The 25,099-nt window shown below is 41.1% G+C and overlaps 2 protein-coding genes across 9 annotated transcripts in view; one reads left to right on the top strand and one right to left on the bottom strand.

Annotated features, from left to right (window-relative positions):
- Nucleotides 1–2,007, bottom strand: part of ST7L (suppression of tumorigenicity 7 like) — a 108,158-nt gene extending 106,151 nt beyond the window's left edge. The window contains exon 1 of one of the 3 annotated variants that reach the window (XM_061631998.1): nucleotides 1,598–2,007. In XM_061631998.1, coding sequence (XP_061487982.1) covers nucleotides 1,598–1,790 — 193 coding nt within the window. In that variant the 5' untranslated portion in view covers nucleotides 1,791–2,007. The remainder of the gene's footprint in view (nucleotides 1–1,597) is intronic. The other 2 variants (XM_061631997.1, XM_061631999.1) reach the window with 2 other exon arrangements.
- On the top strand, nucleotides 1,893–24,698 carry CAPZA1 (capping actin protein of muscle Z-line subunit alpha 1). 6 transcript variants are annotated; one of them, XM_061632004.1, is made up of 12 exons: nucleotides 1,893–2,201; nucleotides 11,625–11,688; nucleotides 12,514–12,681; nucleotides 13,349–13,400; nucleotides 14,022–14,085; nucleotides 15,508–15,585; nucleotides 16,450–16,656; nucleotides 17,513–17,592; nucleotides 18,477–18,555; nucleotides 19,406–19,477; nucleotides 20,738–20,800; nucleotides 22,073–24,698. In XM_061632004.1, exons 5-12 carry the CDS (start codon nucleotides 14,041–14,043, stop codon nucleotides 22,211–22,213), a joined length of 765 nt encoding a protein of 254 aa, XP_061487988.1. In that variant the 5' UTR covers nucleotides 1,893–2,201; nucleotides 11,625–11,688; nucleotides 12,514–12,681; nucleotides 13,349–13,400; nucleotides 14,022–14,040; the 3' UTR covers nucleotides 22,214–24,698. The 6 variants fall into 6 exon arrangements, with proteins under 6 accessions (XP_061487988.1, XP_061487986.1, XP_061487990.1 ...); XM_061632006.1 differs by lacking the exon at nucleotides 1,893–2,201 and adding an exon at nucleotides 2,234–2,470; XM_061632002.1 differs by lacking the exon at nucleotides 12,514–12,681 and having other exon boundaries at nucleotides 1,894–2,201.
- Nucleotides 24,699–25,099: the final 401 nt, after the last annotated feature.

The raw sequence follows: 25,099 nt of genomic DNA, 5'->3' as shown, positions 1-25,099 counted from the left end.
CTATTGACTGTTATATTTATTTATTTATTGTATTTGTGTACCGCCCCATAGCCGAAGCTCTCTGGGAGGTTTACAGTAACTAAAAACATTAAAAACAAATATACAAATTTAAAACACATCTTTTAAAAACAATTTAAAACACAATTTAAAAAATTTAAAACAATTTATAAGCAAAAGTTATTATTAGACAAAAATTACTAAAGAAATTGAATATGGTTTATCAACAATGAGCATTTGACAGCTTTTATAGTAGTGTCAGTCTCACAATTAACCAGTATAGTTGTCTAAACAAGTCTACCTTCTGAGACTTTTGAAACTACATCATGCAAGAGACAAAATCTTAGAACATGCACAATAAGACAAAAGTAGGGCACATACATTGACCATGGTGGGGGATGCTGAAGCTGAACTCAACATTACTCTTCATTTAACATGGATTCCACCTAGTTTGGAGTATGGTGAAACTCAGTGGGATCACATGGCAGGTAAGTAAACTGACTCCTTCCTTCCCTGGTCAATGAACAAATTGTTCAAGAAGCAGTGTATCATCATGTTTTGGGATGTTTTATTACAATGCCCAATACTAAGGTTGTAACCATATGTAACAACTACTTTTGAATAAAAGTGGAGAGGATTGAGGTGTATGTCATCCTATGTGCTAGCCTGCAGACTTAAAGATGTACTTTTAACTCGCCAACAATTAACTTTAGACCAGAAAAAGATCATTCAATTTACTTTTTTATGGTTAAAGTATGTAGAAACCGCAATTAAAAAATAAGAAAAAAAGGGGTGGGGGAATGTTGCCAAAGCCATATTGCTCTAATAAAATTATGGCTCTATAAAAATGCAGTTTTCAAACAGGCCAGTTTCTTTCTGTTTTGATAATATTGAACATCTGACAGCTGGTAGTACACATGCTGTCATCATTCAGGGTTTGCAGACAGCAACAGATAACAGAAAGCTTTTTTTTAAAAAAGAAGGGGAGAAGAAAACACAGAGTACTTGCAAAGTTTAATACATGAATTCAGATGTGAAGCTAAAGTGGGGAATTCTACAGCCAGATTTAAATCTAACCTGGCAAGAAATAATTAAGTCCCTGGAAGATGGAAGCACTTAAAAACACACAGTAACACAAAGAGGAGAGAAGAACACAGGAGTCCTGCAGAAACAAATCCTTTCTGCCCTTAACTCTACTCTTCTTATGGCCCATGTATTTGTATGGAGGCAGCCCCGAGCTAACAAATCCCCAATTTTAGTTTAAGGCAACGGTCAAGCACAGTAATACCCCAAGAAACATGCTTTCACCACCACGGCTCAGCCCAGAAATGAAGAAGTAAAGACAGTACCGCTGAGCATGTGCAAAGTTATTTCAATAAACAGCGCTTCAAGCACCTGAGATTAAGTTAAAGAGTTGCAGGTGCAAGAGTGTGACATCCAAACAGGCCCTCAAAGCCTTTCAGCACGCTTCCTTAACAGACGTACCAGAAGTGGGCCGGTCAGCCTACCTCCCTGCAGTTATTCCCTTCTCCCAGGCGTCTGAACTTCCTCAGTATGTGTACAACTGCTTTTCACCCCCTTCCCCCTGGCAGCCCCTCACCTGCCGCTAAGTTGTCCCGCAACCGGAGCGGGCCCCGCAAAAAATAAAGGAGTCCGAGCACCGCCAGCAAACCCAACGTCCGCGCCCAAGGGCCCGCCACCAGCCTCAGCCGCTCCCACCATCGAGGGCAGTGGCTGGGTAAATGAGAAGAAGACACTGCATCCTCATCCACTGGAGGACCACTCTCCGCCATGACTCCCGCCCTTCGCTTACTGAGAGCCTAGCTGGCTGAAGGGAGGGAGGAAGGGAGGAGGGCAGGGCGGGACTGGCCAGGCGCGCCGCCGCTCTGCCCAACTCTGAAAGAACGAAGAGCGCGCTCTCCCGTCTCCTCGTCCCAATTAGTTCGCCTGCTCGTTCCTCTCGCACGTGTCTAGCAGCTGGCTTTTAAGGGGTTTCTTCCTCTTCCACTCATTCCCCCGCGGACTTGGATCCCAGCTTTAAATGGGAGAGGCGACTTTTTAAAGGCTGCAGCCCTGTGCACCGTTATTTGTTACAATGGGCTTGGCTTTGATGCCAATATTTGCGGTTTCAGTGGGCAATGTTTATTTTGTTGTTGCTTTTGTGTTTGGATTTTTAAGGCGTTTTAAGTTCCTTTGAAAATTAGGTGGGATATAATTTTAAAAAAACAAATAAATGAATAAGGAAGCAAGTTACATTGACTATGTATATTGTATAGGAAATATAGCTTGTGAAGAGTCAGTTTAAGAAAATGGTGTACTAGATTTTTGAATATGTTTAGGGACTTTTAGGAATCGAATTCTGTTGGGCGGGTAATTTGTGTGTGTGTATTTTGTTTCTGCGGAAAGATAGAAGGTTTTGGAGAACAATATTTAGCATGGCTTGTGGAATACACATCCTGTAAGGTGGACAAAGGTGAGCTGCTGGAGGTATCGCGGAGTCCCTTGTTGCTCAGGGGCGTTAACTGGTGTGGTGCGCTGACATTGGATCCAGTATAATCTGAACAGGATGAGGGCCTTGGGGTTTTATATGGGCGTAGCCGGAAAGATCCATCCACGTTTCAGCAATTCTGCCCTTATCCATAATGGCGAGCGTAAACTTCAACGAGTATTTCAAACTGCGAGCCACAGCTATAGATAAGCATGCTTTGTTACATGCCTTCAAGTCGATTTCGGCTCATGGCAACCCTGTGAATCAGCGACTCATTCATCCAATAGCATCTGTTATGCTTACCCGTACCCAAAATGGCGCCTATTTGCTTCAATGAGATCTCCTGAGACAAGCTCGATGCATACATTGACATCCGACCGGATGGCTGTTTGTCACGCCCCCAGCTACTACTCCATTCCCAGCGCGCCTTGCGCGGGGCAGACAGGTGGGGCTGGGCTGGGTTCAGAAAACCCAAAATGGCGGACTTTGAAGATCGGGTGTCGGATGAGGAGAAGGTAGGAGGTCTCGTACAATGTTTATGGTTTCTTTGGGAACAAAAGGAAGAAAATAGTTGTGTGTGTAGACTGTGATGTGATGTCCTTCCTTGTTCTTGTTCATATTGGCCGTGTTTCTAAGATGCCTAAAAGTGTGAAGCTGCTGTAAGCTTTAAAGATTCCCTTTACTTCCTAGATTTCGGTAGATTCATTTTGTCAGCTTCCCTTTCCCCGGTTGCTTTCTTAATAATGTCAGTGGGAGATAATTATCCAGTGCTCTTTTAGATTGATGAGGGGCTAAATCGTATTAGAGGCTGACCCCAATTTCGACCCGATCTATTACCATCTTAGTTGGTTTACTGGGAAATGCCTATCTTCATCTACGATACTACTCTTTGCTCTCTGATATACATAGGTTGGTCTTACTAATATTTAGTTATTACGTTTTAATTTTGTGTCTACTTTATCCTCTCAACAACCTAGCCTTTTCATAGTAATAACATTCCCGTTCAAGGAACCCATAGTACTCCTGTTTTGGTCTTTTAGGGGTGAGAAAATGATCTGTTGAAATAGAAAACAGGTGATAAGTTTTTCAGAGACCTGAAAGCAGTTTGAAAGAAGGGTTGTAACCTCATGGTATGTTTGTATTTCATTGTTGATCCTGACAAAACAAGTTTTACATGTTCTTGTATTGTTTCAAAACCGTTTCATCAGGGTCAACTGTAGGACAAAAAAAGCATGTGTACAGTACAGGGAACTACATTTCTCTCAAATCTTTCAGCTATTGTATTATCTGTTCAGCCCACAAGCATGTCTCTTGATCTTTATGGAATATGCTTTTCCCTAGGGAAAGGGTTTCTTACGCACTTTTGCTATCTCCACAATGCACCTGTTACACTGAAAGGAATGCAAAGGAGTTTACTTTTGGTGCTACATTCAAGACATGGAATTTTGTTTGAACAATAATAGTAGATGTGTTTATATATTAATTATCAAAACTTAATGGAAGAATTGTTCTGTTAGAAGACATTGTTTGAGGCAGGAGGTGGAAGTAGTTGGGTGTGAAGAACAATATCAGTGCAATTCTAAGAGGTTTTCTCAAATGAAACCCCAGCTAAATTCAAAGGGCTTATTTACTCATAAGTGTATAACACTATAGTCTTAATTAGGACTACTTCCTGTTCATATAAATAGTTCAGTGTAGTTGCATTTGTTTTTTCCTTAATGACACTCTCTGAGGAATTACTTAATTTTTTTAAACAAAATTTATATACAGCTTGATTGTAAATAGAACCTCTAAGAAGTTTACAAAAAATAAACCATTAAAATATTAATAAAAGACAGACTTAAAAACAGGTATTAAAAATAACAATCTACAGTAAGCTAAAATCAGATTAAAATGGATGTTGACTTTGACATGTCTGGATAAGCTTGCCTGAACAAAAATGTTTTTAGCAGGAGCCAAAAAGAGTACACTGAAGGCGCCTGCAAGATGTCAATTGGCAGGGAGTTCCAGAGTGCAGGTGCTGCCACGTTAAAAGATCAATTTCTGACAAATGTGGAATGAATGTTATGTGGCACCTGTAACAATGCCAGTTATGCAGATTGAAGTGGTTGAGTGGGCATATAAGGGATAAGGCAATCCCTCAAGTAAACTGGACCCAGGTTTTTAAGAGCTTTAAATACTAATAGTAACACCTTGAACACTTCCTTGTATCCTAATAAATCTAACCTCATTTGCTTTCCACTGAAACATGTTTAACAAGTGACTTGGAAATGAATGTTTGATTGGCCTGCAATATAGCTGAGAGAGGACTGAGTGGCAAAGGTTTCAGAGCCATGCCAGGAAACGAGTGTTTGGTGTGTTTGTGTGTGTGCGTGTGCACATACATACTCCTGTGGTCAATACAGCACATGTTCTACTTTTCTGATTTTCAACATTTCCTTCTAATTAAGTAACTTGCAAGAAAGTGGAAATGCAAAACAGTGGTTGTAATACAGATACATATGATGGTGTTGGATTTGGGGAGGGCAGAATGTTCATGATCATAACATCTTTGAATATTAGAAACAAGGTGCGTAAATGCTTGTTTGCGTGTTCTGATATAGAGTATGGTAACTAAGCAATGTGGTTTCTCTTCCCTTCTTTCCAGCTGCACATAACCAAATCATGCAGGTGTGCACATCACATTTGTAACTCTTCTCTGGTCATGGACATACATCTTAATGCTACTCAGAAAGACAGAAACATTCCCAATCAGTGATTACTGCCAATCTGCAATAATTGCATTTTTGCTTGATTTAGGTTACTTTGTCTACAATGGCAGATGATGTACTAAGATGAATAGCCATAAATAAGTTACTGCCTTGTGTTTATATAGTATAGGCCCCATCTTGGCATCTAGTGACTTATGGGGAGTTCTGCTAACTTCTGTCCTGTGCATAAGCTATTTTTCTTGGCTTATAGTACTTTATTTAAATCTGAATGAAACAGTTCACAAAATAAGGGCCAATATGCTTAGTGTAGCACGGTGGTTCCCAACCTTTATAAGAATACCCCCTTTGTAAGCTCAAAATATTTTGTGACCCCCTCCCCAAGCTAATTGTAATTTTAGTGTCTGTTAATTGAAAGAATGGTACATGGCAAAATCACATCTCCAAATATGCCTTTCCATAAAAAGCTCCCGGCAGACAGGGACGTGTTGCTTTCTTTTCTTAATGCAAAAGTCTAATCAAATTGGTATCCCCCTCCCCCCCCCACAAGCGTTGGACTAAAATCCAGGTTCAAATCCCCACTCAGCCATGAAGCCCACTGGGTGACCTTGGGCCAGACACAGTCTCTCAGCCAGACCTATCTCACAGGGTTGGTGTAAGGATAACATGGAAGGGGGGGAACCATATGCACCACCTTGAGCAACTTGGAGTAAAGGTGGGATAAAAATGCAAGAATAATTAAATAAATACATCTCAGCTGCAGTATGTGGACCCCAGCCTCGGCCAACCTGGTGACCTTTTAAAAATAATAATGATAATTAAAAGCAGCAATATGGTAGTGGTGGGGATGCTAGATTGTGCAGACAAAAGGTTGGATAAGTTGAGAAGGGGGGAGAGTGCTTTTAGGCCTTGGGATGATCATCAGAACTGAAGACTTCATTAGTATGCACTTCGGGAATGAGAATGGAGCAGATGACAGAGCAGCATATGCACACACCCAAACACACCTGCCCTTCCTGCAAGCATCTGCAGGCGTGCCATGCATTTGGGCACGTGGGAGGGGAAGCCCTCAACTGCCGCAGCATCTTGGAGAGAGAGATAGGGGGGTGGAGTGTATGTGGAAGAATGGTGGGACGCTGGCATACACACTTAGCCTCAGAAATGGGGGGCAAGCAAGTCCTGAGGTTCCTCACTGCTCCTTGGCTCCATCTGGGCCGAAGGCGAGATCTAGGCGGCCTCGCAAATAATAATTTTTAAAAAGAAGTGGCAGTAAAGCAGGAACCAAGAAAGGCAGACAGGCTGGTTGCCGGGAAGGAAAGGGGAAAGCAGTCTTTCCTTGCATCCTTGCTTATGTTTGCTTTGTTCAGAGTAAGGGCATCAGTAGCGGTAGTGCGGGAGACAGGAGTAGTAATCACCTCTTCTTCCTGGTAGCTCCACCCCCAGCCTCCTTTGGCTTCTGCCACGTGTTTTATAGGCAGATGTCTGCCTTCAGCATACCTGAAAAATGCTCTGGTGCTTCAGCAAAAGTCCTCCCCTCTCCTTCGGAGCAAGGGGGTGGTGTCATCTGCAGCAGCAGTGGGGAGCAGACAGTGTCCAGGAAGTGGAGTTTTTTTTATTAAATTAAAAAAATTAATAAATAGTTCATTTCTTTACTATTTGCAGTTCCCTCTGGATTACTTCGTGGCCCCCAGGTTGGGAACCACTGGTGTAGCGAATAGTTATTTATGCAAGCTATTGGCATAGTAAGGAGACGCAAAGAAACCAGTAGACTGAGGGGTGCATGAAAGCTAGAATCTGTGTAATAAGAAATAATGACGCATTCAGGTGCATACATCACTTAAGAGAAAAATCTGCAAATTTGCTTATAGTTGTCCATGACTGGTGTTGGGGAGTTCAGCTTTGAATTTAGTAGTATTGCAGTAAGATACGACAGTGAGCTACATCTCCCTATTAATTGCTAATTCAGCAGAGGCTAGATTTGCAACAATATTAGATTGCAGTCTGTTTGAATATGTATAGTCTGCATGTACCCATGACAACCCAAATACAATTGATTTTGGTACATTTTCCACTTTAGAGAAGGGAAGCTAATTTTTTCTAGCTTTCTGCTTTTGTGTGGAATTGCAGCATGCACAGACCTATCTTCATTAGTAGGTTGGGAACACAGATGTCAAAATTGCAGGCTGTTGAGAAGCTTCAAAACAGTGATTACCATACCAGATATTCTGGAGCTTAGCTCAGTTATTTATTAGATTTATATCCCACACTTTCTCCCAGTAGGAGCCCAGTTTAATAAAGGCATTACTCTTTAGCTTATTCATAGAAACTGTGCATTTATTTTTCTAAGGAAAGAAAGCAAGGTTGTGTGACTTGATGTAAATGTTGGTTTTCCCTTCCTGCTTGGATCCATGCATTGCTGCTTTATCATTTTGTCTTATACCTTAATATAGCTATTTTATTGAGCCTTTTGCTATAACCTTTAGTCAGAGAGTGTGGAAATTAAAATAGAGTTCAACATGCTAAGGAATATATGTTCTTTAATTTTCTTCCATATTTGAGTCTGGATTTTAAAACATGGGGAAGCATCAGCCAAAAGAAAGTTTAAATACTTTTGCCTTTCTCAAATTGTTTGCGTGCACTGTAGTTTTGTTTGAATAAGTTGCTATTAGTTTGATTGTAAAAGACTGCAAAAGGATTGTAATTTTTTTTCCAATTGTTCAGCTTCTCGCTTCACTTGCTTGTAATTTTGGGAATACCCTGAGGGGTGACTGTATCTGAGGATGGTCAAGGCCAGAGGGAATGGATCCTACACTATAATTCTCCATTGAAATGGATCCTGGTGCTTGTTAGAGAAAGTATTTGTAGAAGTGCTTTAATGCAACCAGAGCGTCATGCTTACTGCTTACAGTTGCACTTTCTAATAAAAGCGCATGCTATAGTTTGAAGAAGACTTTCAGCCATCTAGGGCAGTGTTCTGGAATGTCTTTGGGAAAATTACAGGGTAAAAGTTTTTCTAGTAGCTGCTTTTCAGTAACCTACCTCAGGGAATTCTTAATGGTTTCCCCCACCCCCAGTGAATTTGGGAATGGTGGGAGGATATATTCCATTCCTCATTCTTCCCTTAGACAGATTTGTGTTGCAGAATTAGAAGATGTAGCAGTGCCTTTTCCTTTTTGGCACAGATGCTAAAGACACTGTGCTCCAATTCTGTTATATACACCAAAAGGCAGAGGAGGCTTGTTCTCAGCTATGTGCCCCTCAGAGCACTTCAGGTGCATTTATGTTGGTGGTTTTTTAAAGAAAGATTGGGGCAGGCTTTTTTTTTTTCATTTAACAAAATTTATATACTGCTTGAATGTAAAGACCTCTAAGTGGTCTACAAAAATATTGAGATTATCAATAAAACAGTTAAAAACAAGTAATTAAAACATATTTAAGACAATAAAACAGCCACTAACTAAAAATATTTAAACAGATCAATATCTATGTGTCTGGAAAGGCTTGCCTAAACAGAAAAGTTTTAAGCAGGCACCAAAAGGAATGCAGTGAAGGCGCCTGCCTGATGTCAGTAGGCAGGGATTCCAAAGAGTAGATGCTGCCACACTAAAAGAACAATTTCTTACAAGTGTGGAACAAGTATTATGTGGCACCTGTAACAGTGCCTATTCTGCGAGCGAAGTGCTCAAGTGAGCACATGGGAGGTAAGGTGGTCTTGCAAGTAAACTGGTCCCAAGCAGTTAAGGGCTTTATATACTAATAGTAAAACCTTGAACTTGGCTTAGTAACAAATTGGCAATCACTGCAGATCTCTGAGCAGAGTTGTTATATGCTGAAGTGGCTTCATCCCTGTCAGCAATCTGGCTGTAGCATTCTGCACTATTTGCAGTTTCTGGGTGAAGTGCAAGGGAAGCCCCATATAGAGTGTATTGCAGTAATCCAGTCTTGAAGTCACCAATACAAGAAGTACTGTAGCCAAGCTCTCCTGGTCCAGGAATGCTCATGGTTGTCTCACCAGGTGCAGCTGTTAAGAGGCACTTCTAGCCACTGAGACTACCTAGGCTCCAGTGACAGAGCTGGACCCAGAAGCACCCCCGGACTGCGTACCTGCTCCTGCAGGCAATTGACCAATTCCTTGGACATGGGAACCACTTGCACACAGTGCCTCCATCTTGCCAGGATTCAAGCTCAGCTTATTTTTCTTCATCCTACTACTGTATTCAGGCACAGTCCCTCCTGATTGGGATATTATGGAGAAGTAGAGCTGAGTGTCGTCAGCATACTGATAATACCTTGCCACAACACTCCTAATGACCACTCTCAGTGGCTTCATGTAGATATTAAATAGCATTGGGGATAAGGTAGTACCCTGCAGTACCCTATAGCGCAGCTGCCAGGGGGCTGAAAGATGATCACTCAACACTGCTGTATGGACTCGGTCCTGTAGGTAGGACTGGAACCACTCTAACACGGTGCCCCCAATTCCCATTCTGCGGCTGGTCCAGGAGGATAGGATGATCAATGGTATTGAAAGCCACAGAGAGATCAAGAAGCAGGAGCAAGGTTGACTTCTCCTGTCCTGCTCTCTATAGAGGTCATCCATCAGGACAACCAAGGCCTAAACCCAGATTGGAACAGATCTAGATAATCCGTGTCATCCAGGAGTGCCTGCAGCTGCTCCACCACTGCTCTCTTCACCATCTTCCCCAAGAAGGGAGTATTTGTGACTGGTCAATAGTTATTCCAATCCAGGGAGTCCAGGGCTGGTTTCTTTAGGAGTGGTCTCACTACTGCCTCCTTCAAGGCCTCAGGGAACACCTCCTCACACAGTGAAGCATTAGCCACACTCTGGACTCAACCAGTCAAATCCCTCTGCTAGATTTAATAAGCCAGGAGGGATAGGGATCAAGAGGGCACGTGGTCGGGTATGAATTGTGCAGGCACGTTGTCCTCATCAGCTGACAGCATAAGCTGAAACTGATCCCACAACATATCACAACGCATCATTTCTAATGAATCATCTGGTGCTACAGTGTGCATTAACCCAACTTGTGTGGTGTATTTGTGACAGCAAAACTGTTGAGTGTTTTTCACTTGATGCTTACAAAGCTTGTTTTTGTAGTCTAGGTAGGCATGCTATTGTTTAATAACACCATCAAATCTGCCTTGCATCCACTTCACATTTCCCCCCCCCAACCTGGGCTAATATGAGCATTCAGAAAAAGCATGTAGTTAGTAACTGTGTGTGATGGTTATGAGCGTATCCTTGGCTGAGCAAATGCCACTTGGGAAACTGTTGCATATATCAGCTTGTTCTGCTAAGTAGGACAATTGGAATATATGAAGCAGCCTTCAATATCAAAGGTTTTAATTTTATGGACACTTCCCTGAGAGCATCTCTGGGTGCTTCATGTATCTGTACTACTTTCTCTGAGGGTTTTATTTAACAACTCATTTCTAGTCTGGCAGTTCCTGACATCACTTAATACATTAGGATGGCGTTGAAAGTCCCCCAGCCACCTCCTGATTTCATGGTGGCCAGGACAGTTTGCTTTCCTAGCTAGTCATAATTGGCAAATGAACTGCATCACAGGCAACTGGTGGCTCTTGGAGTGTGTGCTAGTAGATATGCAGTAAGCACACACATGTTCAAATCCCTATTTTTATTTTTACCATTTGAGGCAACCTTACAGAACTCCAGATGATTGTATAGATTCCCTTCTGGAAGTCAGCAGGAGAGCATTATTACACCACCTCTACCAAAAGTCTATCATATGATCAATAGTAAAAAGGACTGTTACTTGTTCCATTTTGAGTGCAATTTGACTTCAGATTTCCTTGTATGTGTTCTTTTGATGTGAAAACTAGGCCTTCCAATATAAAATCAGGATCTTGGGATCTGGATCACAACTAATGGAGATCTTAAATTTTTAAAATGTTTACATATACATGGAAGAGAGTACATCATTTTTCTTAATACCAGAAGGGCCAATCCCTGTTCATTAGTGTATCTGTACCTGTGTAAATGAGGAAATTTCAACTGATAGATCTTGTGTAGTAATGTTGCAACTTGCAGGAGGTTGAAAAAATGAACCTTACATGCATGAGTGTCAAATGTACAGGTCCTGTAACCTAAGGTTGTCCCTCTATGGATTAACAGTCTTCCAGTGAACCTTTTGATACATGTAGGAGTTTGTAGGTGCCATTTTTTTAAATGAACATAATGAATTAGTTCAGGGATTCTCAAGTGGGATAACTAGGGACCTTCAACGGTCTACAGAGGCACCAGTTTGCTTTGTTACCTTGTATGCAGTGTGATTGTGCTATGGCTGCACAATGTTGGTACCATGCATGCTTTGTGGCTTCAACCGCAGCCATAGCTAGAGACCATTTGAATAGTTTGACTTGCTGAAGCCTTTCTGATTTCTCTGCAGGTCCGTATAGCTGCAAAGTTCATCACCCATGCCCCTCCTGGAGAATTCAATGAAGTGTTTAATGGTAAGTAAAAAAGTACAAAATGATTCATTGAAGTTTTCCACTTTATCAGATAGCAAAATAAACATTGCATGACTACATGGAAGACAATATTAAGCTATTTAAGGCCAAAGTTCTTCCTGTTGGGGTCCTGTCATTTGTATGTTGGGAATTTGGTGCTTTTAAGAAATAAGCTCACTTTTTATATGCCTTTTATGCCAAAAATTGCAGATTGCTTGTGGGTGTCTTGTTTTTTGTAAAATCTTTCTTGAAGTATGTACATTTCAAGCACTCACCTCATGCAGATTTCATTCTGTAGCAGAAGTGGCGGAAATGGCTAATAATAATAGGCTGCACTTCAAGTTTTTCCTATCTGAGAGTCACAAGACACATTTTCCATATGCTTTGTCTAGGGCAAAGCTTCAGTTACTACTTGTTGCTTACTGTCCTGTGGGTCTTCAATCTGAATGCAAGTTGCTTGAAGTTTCACCGTTCTGGTTTAGTTTTCCCAAGCCCACCGTAGTTCTGTGCCTCTGACCCCTTCCCACCACACATAAATGATTTATTATTTTATTTCATTTATATCCCACCTTTCCTTGAAAAAATTCAAGGTGGCATACATGGCTCCCTCTCCCCATTTTATCCTTGCAAGAGTCCTGTGAAGTAGGTTAGGCTGAGAGATGGTGGCTGGCCCAAGGTCATCCCATGAACTTCATAGCTAAGTAGGGATTTAAATTTGGGTCTCCTTGATCTTAGTCAGACAATCTAATTGCTGTACCACACTGGCTTTTGTGGCCATTCATTACATATGTGTAGGCCTGTCCCCAACATCTTATTTTTTTCTGACAGGGAATTTGGGGCTGTGCAAACAGACAGCAGCGATACTGCTGCCTGTTGCAAGTGCCTGGGAAGGAAGATGAAACTACACGTGCTGCTTGCAGCTGATTGAACACTTACACATGCAAAGTGGGAGCTTCAGTTACCTTCAGTAGTGCATAAAGGAAAAGTGTTCAGGAGGTATACTTGAACTGTTTAAGTTGCATCTTATTTTTGTCATCTGCCTCCTTAAAGTGATTTTTCAGGATTATTGGATTTCTCTGGAGCGATTTGTGGAAATGCAAAATCTCCCATACAAAACTTATCTCTCCTCTGATGTGCTCCAGTGTCACTATAGTAAAGAATTCCAGCCTGATTTCTGTTGCAGAAATTTAAAAAGTTTTCTTGATTTCCCCCCCCCCCCCAGCGCACCTAGTCAGCTATTTTTGTCTTGGTTTAACCTAAAATGTATTACCTCCACTCAAATCTGAATGGCTTTACTCTTTAAAATCCAGTCCTTCAGTCTTATGCTATACTAAGAAAAGTAATGCCTTGAAGGAATATGTGAGTGGTGAAATCAAGTGACTATAATGAAGAAATAGCTTTCAAATGTATTGCCTTACAGTAAAGTACATTCTAAAAGCTATGCACTTTCTTTATTTCTCTTTTAACTGCTCTAAAGCTTCTAATGGAAGGTCTCATGCTTCCGTTAAAAAAAAAAAACTAGTGTGAACATGATTTGTTTGGTGTCCATGCTAAACAGGTGGTTGTTCAAACATTTATGTGGCAGTAAACATTATATTGAAGCAGTGGAACTGTTGCTAATTTATATGAATATTATCTCTCTCCCCTTTTTTCTTTTTTCCAGATGTCCGATTACTGCTTAACAATGACAGTCTTCTTAGGGAAGGGGCAGCCCAGTAAGTACTGCTTTTTAAAGAAACTTGATTGATATGCTAAGATCTGTGTTAGCTCAAGCTATGCAGTTTGTTAATGAGCAGCTTCGTGAAGCTTGAAACAGGAAGGTCAGGAGGGATTGTTGTATATTGTTGTTTCTAGTACTGAAGTGCCTTGGTTCAAGATAAACCTGCCAACTATGAATGTCACTTTATTTATAAATATATCCATATACCACTATTTCATTTTAAAACAAAGCTGTTTACAAGTAAAAAAAAGTACAGTAAAAAACATTAAAAGTACAGTAAAAACAAAGATAATCTGTTGCAAAAAGACATAATCTTAATTGCCTGCATAAGCCCGGCAGAACAGAAAGGTTTTCAGCAGGTGTTTAAAAGATAAAACAGAAGGTGCCTGCTGAATCTCTGTTGGCAGAGCATTCCAGAGAACTGGTCTGATGACACTGAAGGCTCCATTTCGTGTGTATGTTACATGAGCATTGCCAACTTGGGGGACAGCCAGAGCCACTCCTTTCTCTAGTAGCAAGGGCATAATTTGCAAATACATTTAAAGACAGTGGGGCTATGTGTGTGTCACCCTGCAACATCAGGATCTGATAATTACTTGTTACCTGTCTCTGACAGTGCGTTTGCCCAGTATAACATGGATCAGTTCACTCCTGTGAAAATAGAAGGATATGACGATCAGGTAAGTTATTTCCTTCCCAGTCCCCATTGTATATTGAACTCTGTGGGCGACTAAGACCTCTTGTGTGCAAACTGACCCCGATCAACTTGATTTATTTTCTTTTTGCTCACAAAATGCTTGTTCCTGCGGAAATTCTTAAAGGTTGTGGACCTCAGGATGTCATTCAGGTTGCATATATCTATATTGGACTAAGGATGGGGGAGAATTTCGCTCAAGTCGAACTGGACATCAGACTACCCTCCATTTCACATGTTCTCTGTGTTTACAGATCAGTCTTGTTTGTTACAAGCTTCTGCAACATTTCCTGATACCAGTTTTTTTGTAAAACAAGCGGTGAATATAACAAGGTTATTGATGCCATCTTCAGTCTAAACAGCTGAAATGTGTACTCCCTTTAATTTCTGTGTCATTGAGCTGATGATGGTAGCCATTAACATTCATTGTTGGATTCTTCACCTGTTTTTCCTTGGCATCTGTGTTTTTTTAAGTTTGACTTTAGCCAAACTCATAGTTTGATATACCAGTCTGTTGCCTCAGGCAGGCAAAGAGTATCTCACTACCAGCACACTGAAAAACTGATCAAGGTGTGGGAGTTGGGGAAAGGAAGCAAAATAAGTTGGTTCACTTCAAACAGGTTAACTGTAACTCAAGACCTCAGCACACAGCAGCACTCAAGGCTTAAAGATACATTGAGTTCAGTTTTCAACTTTCAAAATTACATCGCATGGTTGAACTGGGGGGGAAACAATGGCACAAGCCTCATTTAATTACATTGGGTGGGGAACTTGCATCTTCTCTCAAATGAACAATAACACTGAGACAAGATGGCTACTTGATGGGCAATTACCTGGCTTATTTACTTTTGAATTTTAAAAATTGTAGGCCATCATTAAGAAAAAAAATGTTATTTTTTGACCATGGAGAAGGTCAAAATGGGAAAAACAGACAATAGCAAAGCGCTAACTACAATGGACTGTAACCAACTGCCAGTTCCTCAAAATGACAACCGAACTGGCACTAAATTGCAAACTACATCCCTATATTAGGCCTCATGTGCATGGTGAAACAGAGAATTTGGTGGCATGTCTGCATTTTAAAGTGCTATGCTAAAGTGCAGAACTGTTTTATAATCTGGTACAGTACTGCTTTATTGAAAAATAAAATGGTGAGGATAGAGAAATTGTGCCTAGCTTCACCGCTAGCTGCCAGAAGCCTCCTCCAGCTCCTCCTGCCGGAACATGAATCCTTATAGCCCCTGGAAGGGTGAAGTAGACAAGCCTGCACTATAGCTGAGGGGAATTTGACTCTGGATACATACTGGGGGAAGCAAACAGGTGCTACACCATGTGCACAAGCTTCACTTAGATGTCCTTAAACCATGTTCCCTTCCCACCCCATTACCTCTTTACTTCCTCCCATCAGACTGAGTCTTCAAGAAGGTGGCAGCAATTGAGCATGGCTGGCTTAATGCCTTTAAGGCAGTACCATCATGAACGAACTGTAGGTATCCAGCACGGTCTTGAAATCTCTTCAGGCCTAACGGTGGAATTATGAGATAGCAGCAATAAGGGAGTAAAGCAAGAGGAGGGAAGCTGGAGGAAAAAGAAAATGCTGTGGCAAGGAGGAGTGGGGTGGGGTGACCATGATGGAAGTAGGAACGGCTTGTGAAGTTTTATGGACAATATACTACTTAATGTTGAGTTTGAAAAGAGACACAAGACTTCCCGTTCAGAGCTAAATCTCAGCAAAGCTATTGAGCAGTTGAGTAGTCCCTTCCTTGAGGAAGATGCTTGCCTCAGAAAGAGGTTTTTCACCTTCCCAAGAACTTGGTGGTAGTGCGAGGTTAGGGACTAATGAGCCACTGATCTGATCCAGTCTTACATGTCTGCCTCTCCCTAAGCTGACCCTTTGGGAATTGGGTTTCATAATGTTTCCCCAAAGTCCCTCTTTGACCTGCAAAGATACAAAGAGGCACGAGTTGTGACTTGATGTAAATTAAAGTATCCTGCACGGTGTTTGCAGCTAGGAATCAGAGAGATCAATTTATGATTGTCCATGTCATAAAGCAGAATTTGCTTAGGAGTTTCTGTATATGTAGTATTGCCATAACTAAGCTCTACAGAAAGGAGGGAGTGTGCAATATGGATAGTTTTTGAAGCAAGGGCAATTTCTCTATAGGGTGTTGTGGTAAGTTGTGTTCTCTTTGGAATACTCTATGGAATAATTAAGGCCCTTGTAAAGCAGAGAAGGACTTTTATTTTTAAAAAACCCTATCTGAAACGAGTCAAGGAAGTCTGTTGCAAGAAGGTGCACTGATTGTGGGCTTGTCATTGCTCTCACTATAGATTTGTCTTTCTTTTTAAGGTCTTAATCACAGAACATGGTGATCTTGGTAATAGCCGGTTTTTAGACCCAAGAAACAAGCTTTCCTTTAAGTTTGATCATTTAAGGAAAGAAGCAAGTGATCCCCAGCCAGAGGACACAGATGCCGTGCTAAAGTCCTGGAGGGATGCCTGTGATGCTGCACTAAGAGCATATGTGAAAGATCACTATCCACATGGCTTTTGTACTGTTAAGTATCCAGTGTTCTTCTATGATGACCCATTGTTCTTATGTTGACAATGTAAAGAACAGCAATATTTTGACTCTACCAATGTTACAGATATTATTAGCTAACGCTATTAGTACCTTGCTTTTTCTGTGTTGGAATAGGATATTTTAAAAATGTGTGTTATTTATGCATGACATCCTAGAAATATGAAAGCTGAATTAAAGAACACAGAAATATATTCTGTGGCCTTTAACCAACTCCAGCATCTTGTTTGTGCTGGACACAGAATGGACCCAAACTATTCCCTCCCCTTTTACACTTGTCATTCTACCAAGGGGGAAACGGCTTTGTGCTTTAATGATCTACAGTGCCTGTCTGACACTTTAAACATAATGGAAATCCCTTTGAATATGCAGGCAAAAAAGGACGATAGGAAAAGAAATCTGCACCCAAGTAATATGAGTTACATCAGTATTCAGGAGATCATGCTGTTCACTTTCAGCCTGCTGTTTTTGGAATTAGCTTTACCAAAGAATAGGGTGTCCTTTAAACACCACATCTGTGGCATGGAAGCTGTCTCGTGTCTCTGTGACATGGAAGCTGGAACCATGGGTTCATCACTTGGTGTTGATATAATGTTTAAAGGTCTGCCACCACATTGACAGGAGCAGTTGCATAGATCTTACTACACAGCTGTCATCTGGCTGAGATTGAGATGACAATTGGGTGTCAGTTGGTGGGGGGGGGTGGTAGGCCTGTAAAGGTGACTGGAATGAACCCAGGGAAAAGTGTCACTCACCCTGCTGCTATAATATCTAAAGACAATTGAGTTTGCCATTTTATGTTCTCTTACATAAACTTTTATTCTGGGAACAGGTTTATAGTAAGGCTATAGATGGGCAGCCAACAGTCATTGCTTGCATTGAGAGTCACCAGTTTCAGCCCAAAAATTTCTGGTAAGCATGTCTACACTACTTAATTGGTATTTGGCAGAAATCTATCCTCACTGCTCCATTATATCCTTCACTGTTGGAAAAGGGGTCTGTCTACTGTCACTTAATTGGCCATCTTCTCTGGAAGTTTGAATTCCTCAGAGGCAGACATGTTCATCTTTGAACCAAGCTACGTGTGCCATTAAATGCACCTCTGCATTTAATGTGCAGTTTTAAAAAATGCATATAGCACCAGCTGGGGACGGATAAAGATAATTGTAGCAGGCTTGAAAGGGGAATCTAACACTTTCCTTGTCTGAAGGTGGAATTTGCATTCCCTGTTCTTTGGGGGGGAGGGAGAATCCCCTATTAGTGTCAGGTATCGCATTCAGAGGAAGGATTTTCCATGGAACCAAAGCAGTGGAGGAAAGGCTTTCCATGCCTCCTGTGATCCTGACAATTGGCTCTCAGCTAATGCTCTTGAAGTTTTTTAAAAAACCTGCATATGAAATGCAAAGAGTCATTTAACAGCATCTTTAGTTGAATCAGGCTATAGGAGTGGAGAGAAAGCCAGTAGCCCTTTAACTGCTGCCTTTCTCTACTGATGGAATAAATTGCAACAGGCAAGCCACTGGGGTTTGGGCTAAGAGCACACTCCTAGTGCTCTTTTGTATAACTCAAGTTTGCCTATTTACTTATAATTAACAAAAATAATAGTAAATTGGAAGCTGTGAAGCAGGGTGCATTTCCATAGGAGTTACTAGCTATGTGAATGCTAAACTAACCTGCCTGATGAGGTGAGAACAGTGAGCTTCAGTAAAGCTATGTGTGTGGGGGTACTTGTCCTTTCCCCTCTTGCTATAAGGAGCTCTTTGGTTATTGTCAGTGTCTCCTCTGTTTCTGTGTAGGAATGGGCGCTGGAGGTCAGAATGGAAGTTTACCATTACACCACCTACAGCTCAGGTGGTTGCAGTGCTCAAGATCCAGGTCAGTTATAAAGAAACAATGCCAGTAAATGCAGTGAAGCTTCCCTTGGCAGTTTCTGCCTGTCTTCCCCTATAAAACAACAACAGCAAAAACATCTGGACTTAATCTAGAATGATGGAATTAGGGCTGTGTTGGCTGGCAGTTTTCAAGATCTAGAAGGTGACATGTCTGACTTCATAACAAGGCTCTCACTTACTTGCACAGCCAATATGAAATGTGCTGGAGTATGAAGCACCTGCAAACAGGCATGTTAATTATAAGAATAAAAAGCGCTAAGCCGTGTAGTGAAACCCTCAGGGTTATTCTGTTTTATCTACAATACAGTATAAATTCAGAATAACCAGCCATTGTTAAAAGCCAGTTAGAGGTTAAATCTTTAATTTGTCCAAAGGGTCTTGTTCAGCCATGAGGATTCCTGTGATACAACGACAGTTTGAAGAAAGTATGAAAATACAAAGTATATCTAATCTGTTGTTCTGGTGGTTTAAAACTGCTTACTGCACAATTGGTTTTCTTGTTCTATAAGCTTTAGGTCACTAGACTATACCCTGGCTTTGGCTTTTGGACTAACTTGAAGTCTTGTTCACTGCTTTGAGTCTAGCATTACTTCCATGTTGCCTGGAAATGACTTGGGCTATTTAAAAATAAAGGCCTTTGGGTAATACACCTGGCTGGTGCCTTTCTCTATATTATGAGAGCATGTGAAAGTGCTATTGAGATTCTTATATTTAGGGTGGGGGTGGGAAGCTGTCCCTTGTGCTTATAAAGTACTTAGCACAACAAAGCCCTCCAAGCAGTGTTGGAGGCTTAAAATACTACTCAAAATTATTTTGGTCTTACCTTAATTTAGGTGCATTACTATGAAGATGGTAACGTGCAGCTGGTTAGTCACAAAGACATACAGGATTCTGTAGCAGTTTCGGTGAGTGCAGCAAGTTCATTTTATTGTTTTACTACATGCAAATCTGCTTTCAAACCTGGTTCAGGTTTCAAACTTGGGGGCAGGGAAAAGGAGGTGAGGTGCTTGCTGATGTGGATACCATTCTGTAGTAGAAGACTGGTACCATAAACTACTTATTCAGGTAGAGCTGTGCTCTGTAGGTAAATTCATGCATCTAAAATCACTCTATGCTTGAGGGGGCGCCTTCTCTGTCCTTCAGGGGAAAGCAACCTGATTAAAAATTCTTATATGCATTATATGTATGAAGAGCTCTGTGCAGTCAAGGGGTGGCGGGGCTGTAGTACTTTCCTGGCCCCAGAGGACACACAGCTTTCCCCAGTCCCATCCCTGACATCAGCAGGGAGAAAGCCTACATGTTTAAGCTTCCTTAGAATTACATTTTTTATTCTCTTGGACATCTACATGCGTAAGCTTTGCCCCTGCAGATATCCATGCCTAACATATGGATTGGGGGGGGGAGCTGTGCAACTTTGGGAATCGGGCCAGTTTCTGTCACTCAATCCACACTCAAACATGCAGGCAGTTGCTGTTGAAGGCTTGTAGACAACAAAGCATTTGTCAGAAACAGTTGAGGCTTCAAGAAGCACTCTGTCTCCAAGCTTAATGTCAGGAAGAGCAGCTTTAGCTACATCCCTTGTCTTTACATACTCTGTACCACATGCATACCCTCTATCAAATGCATACCATGTATCAACCTATCTTATCACAAAATCAAGACTCCAAAGAAAGCATGTATTGTTGAACAATGTTAAAGCATGTTTGTGCTATTTTCATTATAATTTCTAGGCTTAGTTTCATGCTCCTAAACTGTTAGTCTTCAATATATTATGTGGGGGAGAACAGAGAGAGCAGGTGACATATTTGGTGTCTAAGGTGCTTTTTTCTGTAGAGGTCATTCATCTTGCAGTTTGGTTTCAATGGATGCTGAATCCTTTTTTTAAAAAATCTCCATAGCAAAAGAACTTCAAAGCAAGTCACCACAGTAGTTTGCAAACACCAATGGATCCATTAAGCAGTTCCATTAATAAATCTATTAAAAAAGTCAGAATATAATTTCTACAGGTTAGTGTATCCTGCTGCTTACCATTCAGAGGAGTTGGGAGCTGTAGTACCCATGTTCAGTCCAAAGCTTGGGAATGTGGATTCCCTATTCTGTAAAATAAAATCTTTTTATGTTCACCATGTAACAATATGTCAATTGTTGCCCCTTTATCTTTGTAGAATGATATCCAAACAGCCAAGGAGTTTATTAAAATAATTGAACATGCAGAAAATGAATACCAGGTAAGGGCGTTGTTCTTGATGAATGTTTGTTTCAACATCCATTAATTTAGAGGACTAAACATTTTCTATTCTGAGTTGCATCCAATTATTATACTTCTGTCTCACCTTTCTTCTGTGATAGAACTCAAAATGGCTTAAATTGGGTTCCTGTGTGGTTGTCATCCAGGCACTGACCAGACCTGCTGAGCTTTAGCAAAGTTCCTATACCCAGGACCCTTCATACAATGCCCTATGATAACATGCAGGTTATCTCCCTTCCGTCTTTTCTTGATTTATGTATTTAGTTATTGGCTGTACCATGGCTCTGACGTGGAATGTCTTTGTTCTCAACACTTAAAATAGGCAGGGACTCTTCTACCCCTGGACAATGTGCCTGTGTGAGCAGTTTGAGCAATAGGAATTTCAGTGATCTCAGACATTATGATGTTCAAACATTGGAGCAGAGTCTGAGTTCCACTTGCAGAAGGAGAGGTGGAAGTATCTAGCAGGATTGGAGGAAACAATAGACTTGCTATTCAAAATTAGAGTTGGTTCTAAGTATACAGAAGAACATTGGAGTCCCATCCACTATGTGGCAATCCTACTGGCAGTCTTTAGGCCGTTTGTGTGTGTGGGGGGGGGAGAGAGAGATGACAGTAGAAAGAGAAGCAAGGCTATTTAAGGCACAAATATGCCTATTTTGTTAAAATCTAGCCACCCCATCATCATTTAATACATTATTGGAGCAGATCTGGATTTAAACATATGGATCTCCTGTTACCACTTCTAGTCTGGTTCTTTCTGTCTCCTTTTATCATGGGATTCTTTTTAAAGGAACATAGGAATCTGCCTTATACAGAGTCAAACCATTGGTCCATTAAATTGTTTTTAAGGATGTTTATTAAATTGGTGTAACTCGCCATGGAACCTCAGGTTAAAGGACAGGTAATAAATTAATCATCATCATCACCTAGGTTGGTATTGGCTACACTGCCTGACAGCAGGGGTATCTTCTAGCCTTACCTGGAGATGCTCGGGATTGAACTTGGGACCTTCTTTATGCAAAACAGATGCTCTATGACTTAGCTTATGGCCTTTCCCCAAAGGAGCCCTAGTGATTCTTTGCTGCACTCTGTACTGATTTCACGTATGATCTTTCAATCATAACCATGTACTGAGGGGACATAGAAAGGCCTTTACCAATGTTTGGCCATCTTGGCTGAGTAATCCGTCTAAATGAACTTGTTTATGTATCTTTAAGTTCTAATCTCAAGTTTACTAAATTCTTTACAGACAGCAATCAGTGAAAATTATCAGACAATGTCAGATACCACATTCAAAGCCTTACGCCGCCAACTGCCTGTCACCCGTACCAAGATTGACTGGAACAAAATCCTCAGCTACAAGATTGGCAAGGAAATGCAGAATACTTAAGGATAGAGCAGAGGTGGCATACAAAATGCAAAGAAAACAAAGCAAGTGTGGTCTTATGCCAAGTAGGTGGGTTCTCTGGCATGTTGGCACTTGTGTAGGACTTTCAGATTTAACAGTTTTTCTAGCCTTATGGAGAACTGTCAACCACATAGCATTGTCTTGTTTTCTGTGTCCCTGCCATGTAAACATCCTATGTAAAAGTAATCATGCATTTTCTAGTAGGATTTCTTCAGTTGGCCACTTCAGGATCAGCACTATCTGTTCTCGTATTTGTTGGAAAACTTAAGTGGGAAAGTCCTTCTAGAAATGCAAGCTTGTAATGTTGGGAATACTGTTCCAATGCTCTTGCCAGCACTCCAGGTATTGTGTTCGGTTTAATGGGACTGCTGACAGCTTTAAGATGTTGCACTGCATCAGATACAACTTGTCTTGAGTTCCCCCCGTTGCCAATCACCACCTAGCAATATCCACTAGGCTTAGCTTTTCATGTTTGCAAGTTGTTTACAAGACTTCTCCCAGAAATCCCAAGAAGGCCAGGTTCTCTGGAAAGGTGTTTTTTGGGGGGAGTTGTTTTTGTTTTGTAAATCCAAAGACTTGAGCCACATTTTCTTCTGGTGAATTACTTTTTTCTTTGTCATTTCCTAGAAGTACGATTAATCTGCATTTTTACGGAATGGGTTCTCCATTGTCCTTTTTAAATACTTGTCTGATTGCTGCAAAAATGTTTTGTTTTGATGGAGGAAAAAATTGCAAAAATGAAAAACTGTAAATGTTTAATGAACTTTGGGTTTCTTGTGCTTTAATGCTTTGTGGCAAGTTCATTGCATTTGTACCAGAGATGTATGGACATGTCTAAGTGGTCAATAAAATATTTGCACCAAAGCATTTTCTGGTGTTGCTAATCATTTGACATACTCAAAGGACACTTGTTTCATTGGCTATTTGTTGAGATTGTAAATCCTTAAGAATGTTGGAGATATTAGGAACCAGTTCCCAACATGAGAGTGCTTGCTAAATTGGAGCAAAATCTATCTAGTCCAGAATGTTAATTCTAGCAGCGGCTAACCAACCAACCTTGTTTTTGTTTCCTACATATATTGTCTCTGTATGTGGAAGTTATCATGGTTAATAGCTATTGATAAATGTTTCACTAAGATCCCAATATCTATCTTCCACATGGTGTATATATAATTGACATTTTTAAAGTAATTTTTGTTCACAACTATTTGCAAAATACTCTGTATAGCAAACATTAAGAACAAATATAGTAGTGATCAACATAAAATAAAATACAAAATAAACCTGAATCAGTAGATCAGATTGATACATCAGCATAGCTGGGTCACTCTTCCAGGAAAGCCTGGGTGAACAGATGAGTTTTAAGCAGGCACTTAAATGCCAATACTGTAGGTGCCTGCTTGATGTTCATTGGAAGTGTATTCTAAAGGGCAGGTGCTGCCACAATAAAAGCTCTGGTCTTGGCAGACATAAGAATAACCTCAGGAGCATACAGCATTACCAACGGTGTCTCTCCTAAGAATCAAAGTGACTGGGCAGGAGTATACAAAGTGATGCATTCCTGGAGGTAACGTGGTGCTCAAGACTTGATACAGTAGGGCCCCACTCATACGGTGGGTTATGTTCCACACCCCTGCCGAAAAGCGGAACTCCGTCAATAAAATGGTGCGCTATGCCTGAAAAACACCGTAAAAGCAGAACAAGCGCCGTATGAGTGGGGCCTTACTCTAATTGAAAACCGCCATATTAGCAGAATGCCAAAAAGCGGGCTGCCGAAAAGCGGAGCCCTACTGTATACCAATAGCAAGACCTTATATTTGGTGTGGTAGCATATTGGCAATCTGTGCAGCAGCTCTTTCAGCACAGGTATTGCATGCTGTTGGTAGGGCAACTTCAACAGCCTTGCTGCAACATTCTACAATAGCTGCAGCTTCCAGACAAACCTTACGAAAAGCCCCACATAAAGTGCATTGCAGTAATCCAGTGAGGAAGTATGGACTCGAGCTCCCTTGGGGAATTAAGGGAAATATGGCAAATTGGCTTGATATGCTTTGCATTTACTGCTTGCTGAGAAACCTACTTGTGACATTCGGGGTAAAGGGTAGAACATCATGACAAACAATGGCTGTGTACCCAAAAGGCAGAAGTGGTGAAAGAAAATTTTGTAAGAAGGTAACAGTTTGCAGAAACAATCAGAGTCATCAGGAGAAAGTGGTAAACATGTTTATGTGCCAGGAACTCATACCCTAACTCATTTGGTGAAGACCCTCTGTTTCCTTTATGTCCTTGTAGGGTAAGAATTATACTGTATAACCTTGCTTCAGTATATGGTAATTTGTTTTTGAACTGCTATGAGTATAAATGTGCATGTAACAGGTCAAAGGGTAGAGAGAGATTTTCGACTGAGTGATCTCTCTCCTGATGGCCATCAGTATTATTTTCTTTCAATAAACATCTATCCAATCAACATTTTCTCCCAAATTGATTTTGAAGAGTTTTTTTCTTTGACAATATTGGTGGTAACCGTGGGATGGATAAAACTGACTAACCTCTGCAATTGGGCTCCCAGCCGCCCTTCAACCTCCAGAGTGCCACATAAGAGGTTGGAGACCTCATTTAAAATTCTCCATTTCGGAGTTTGAGGAAGAGATTAGGAGTGGTGTGGTGGGGAACTTTGGTTGGCTCCATTCCAAACCTTTATTGAGATCCTGGATTGGACAGCGGAGGGAAAGAATTTCAGGAGAGCTGGCCCGTCGGAGCGGGGATTGCTGGCTGCAAGGACCGGTGGATCACTTGGCCCAGGAGGCAACAGAAAGAGGTAAGGATCTGGGGATGCCTGGATCAATGTAAGCCACGCTCAACACGGAG

Source organism: Rhineura floridana, chromosome 6, assembly GCF_030035675.1.
Source record: "Rhineura floridana isolate rRhiFlo1 chromosome 6, rRhiFlo1.hap2, whole genome shotgun sequence".
NCBI classification, from domain to species: domain Eukaryota; kingdom Metazoa; phylum Chordata; class Lepidosauria; order Squamata; family Rhineuridae; genus Rhineura; species Rhineura floridana.
Note: the sequence above shows the minus strand (reverse complement) of the source record. Positions and strands in the feature narration are given on the sequence as shown.

Excerpts from the sequence above, each read along its gene's own strand:
- CAPZA1 (XM_061632000.1), top strand. The coding sequence starts at position 2,962 with ATGGCGGACTTTGAAGATCGGGTGTCGGATGAGGAGAAG. Across the intron at positions 18,556-19,405 it reads TTGCAGTGCTCAAGATCCAG|GTGCATTACTATGAAGATGG; the intron begins GTCAGTTATAAA and ends ACCTTAATTTAG. Across the intron at positions 19,478-20,737 it reads AGGATTCTGTAGCAGTTTCG|AATGATATCCAAACAGCCAA; the intron begins GTGAGTGCAGCA and ends TTATCTTTGTAG.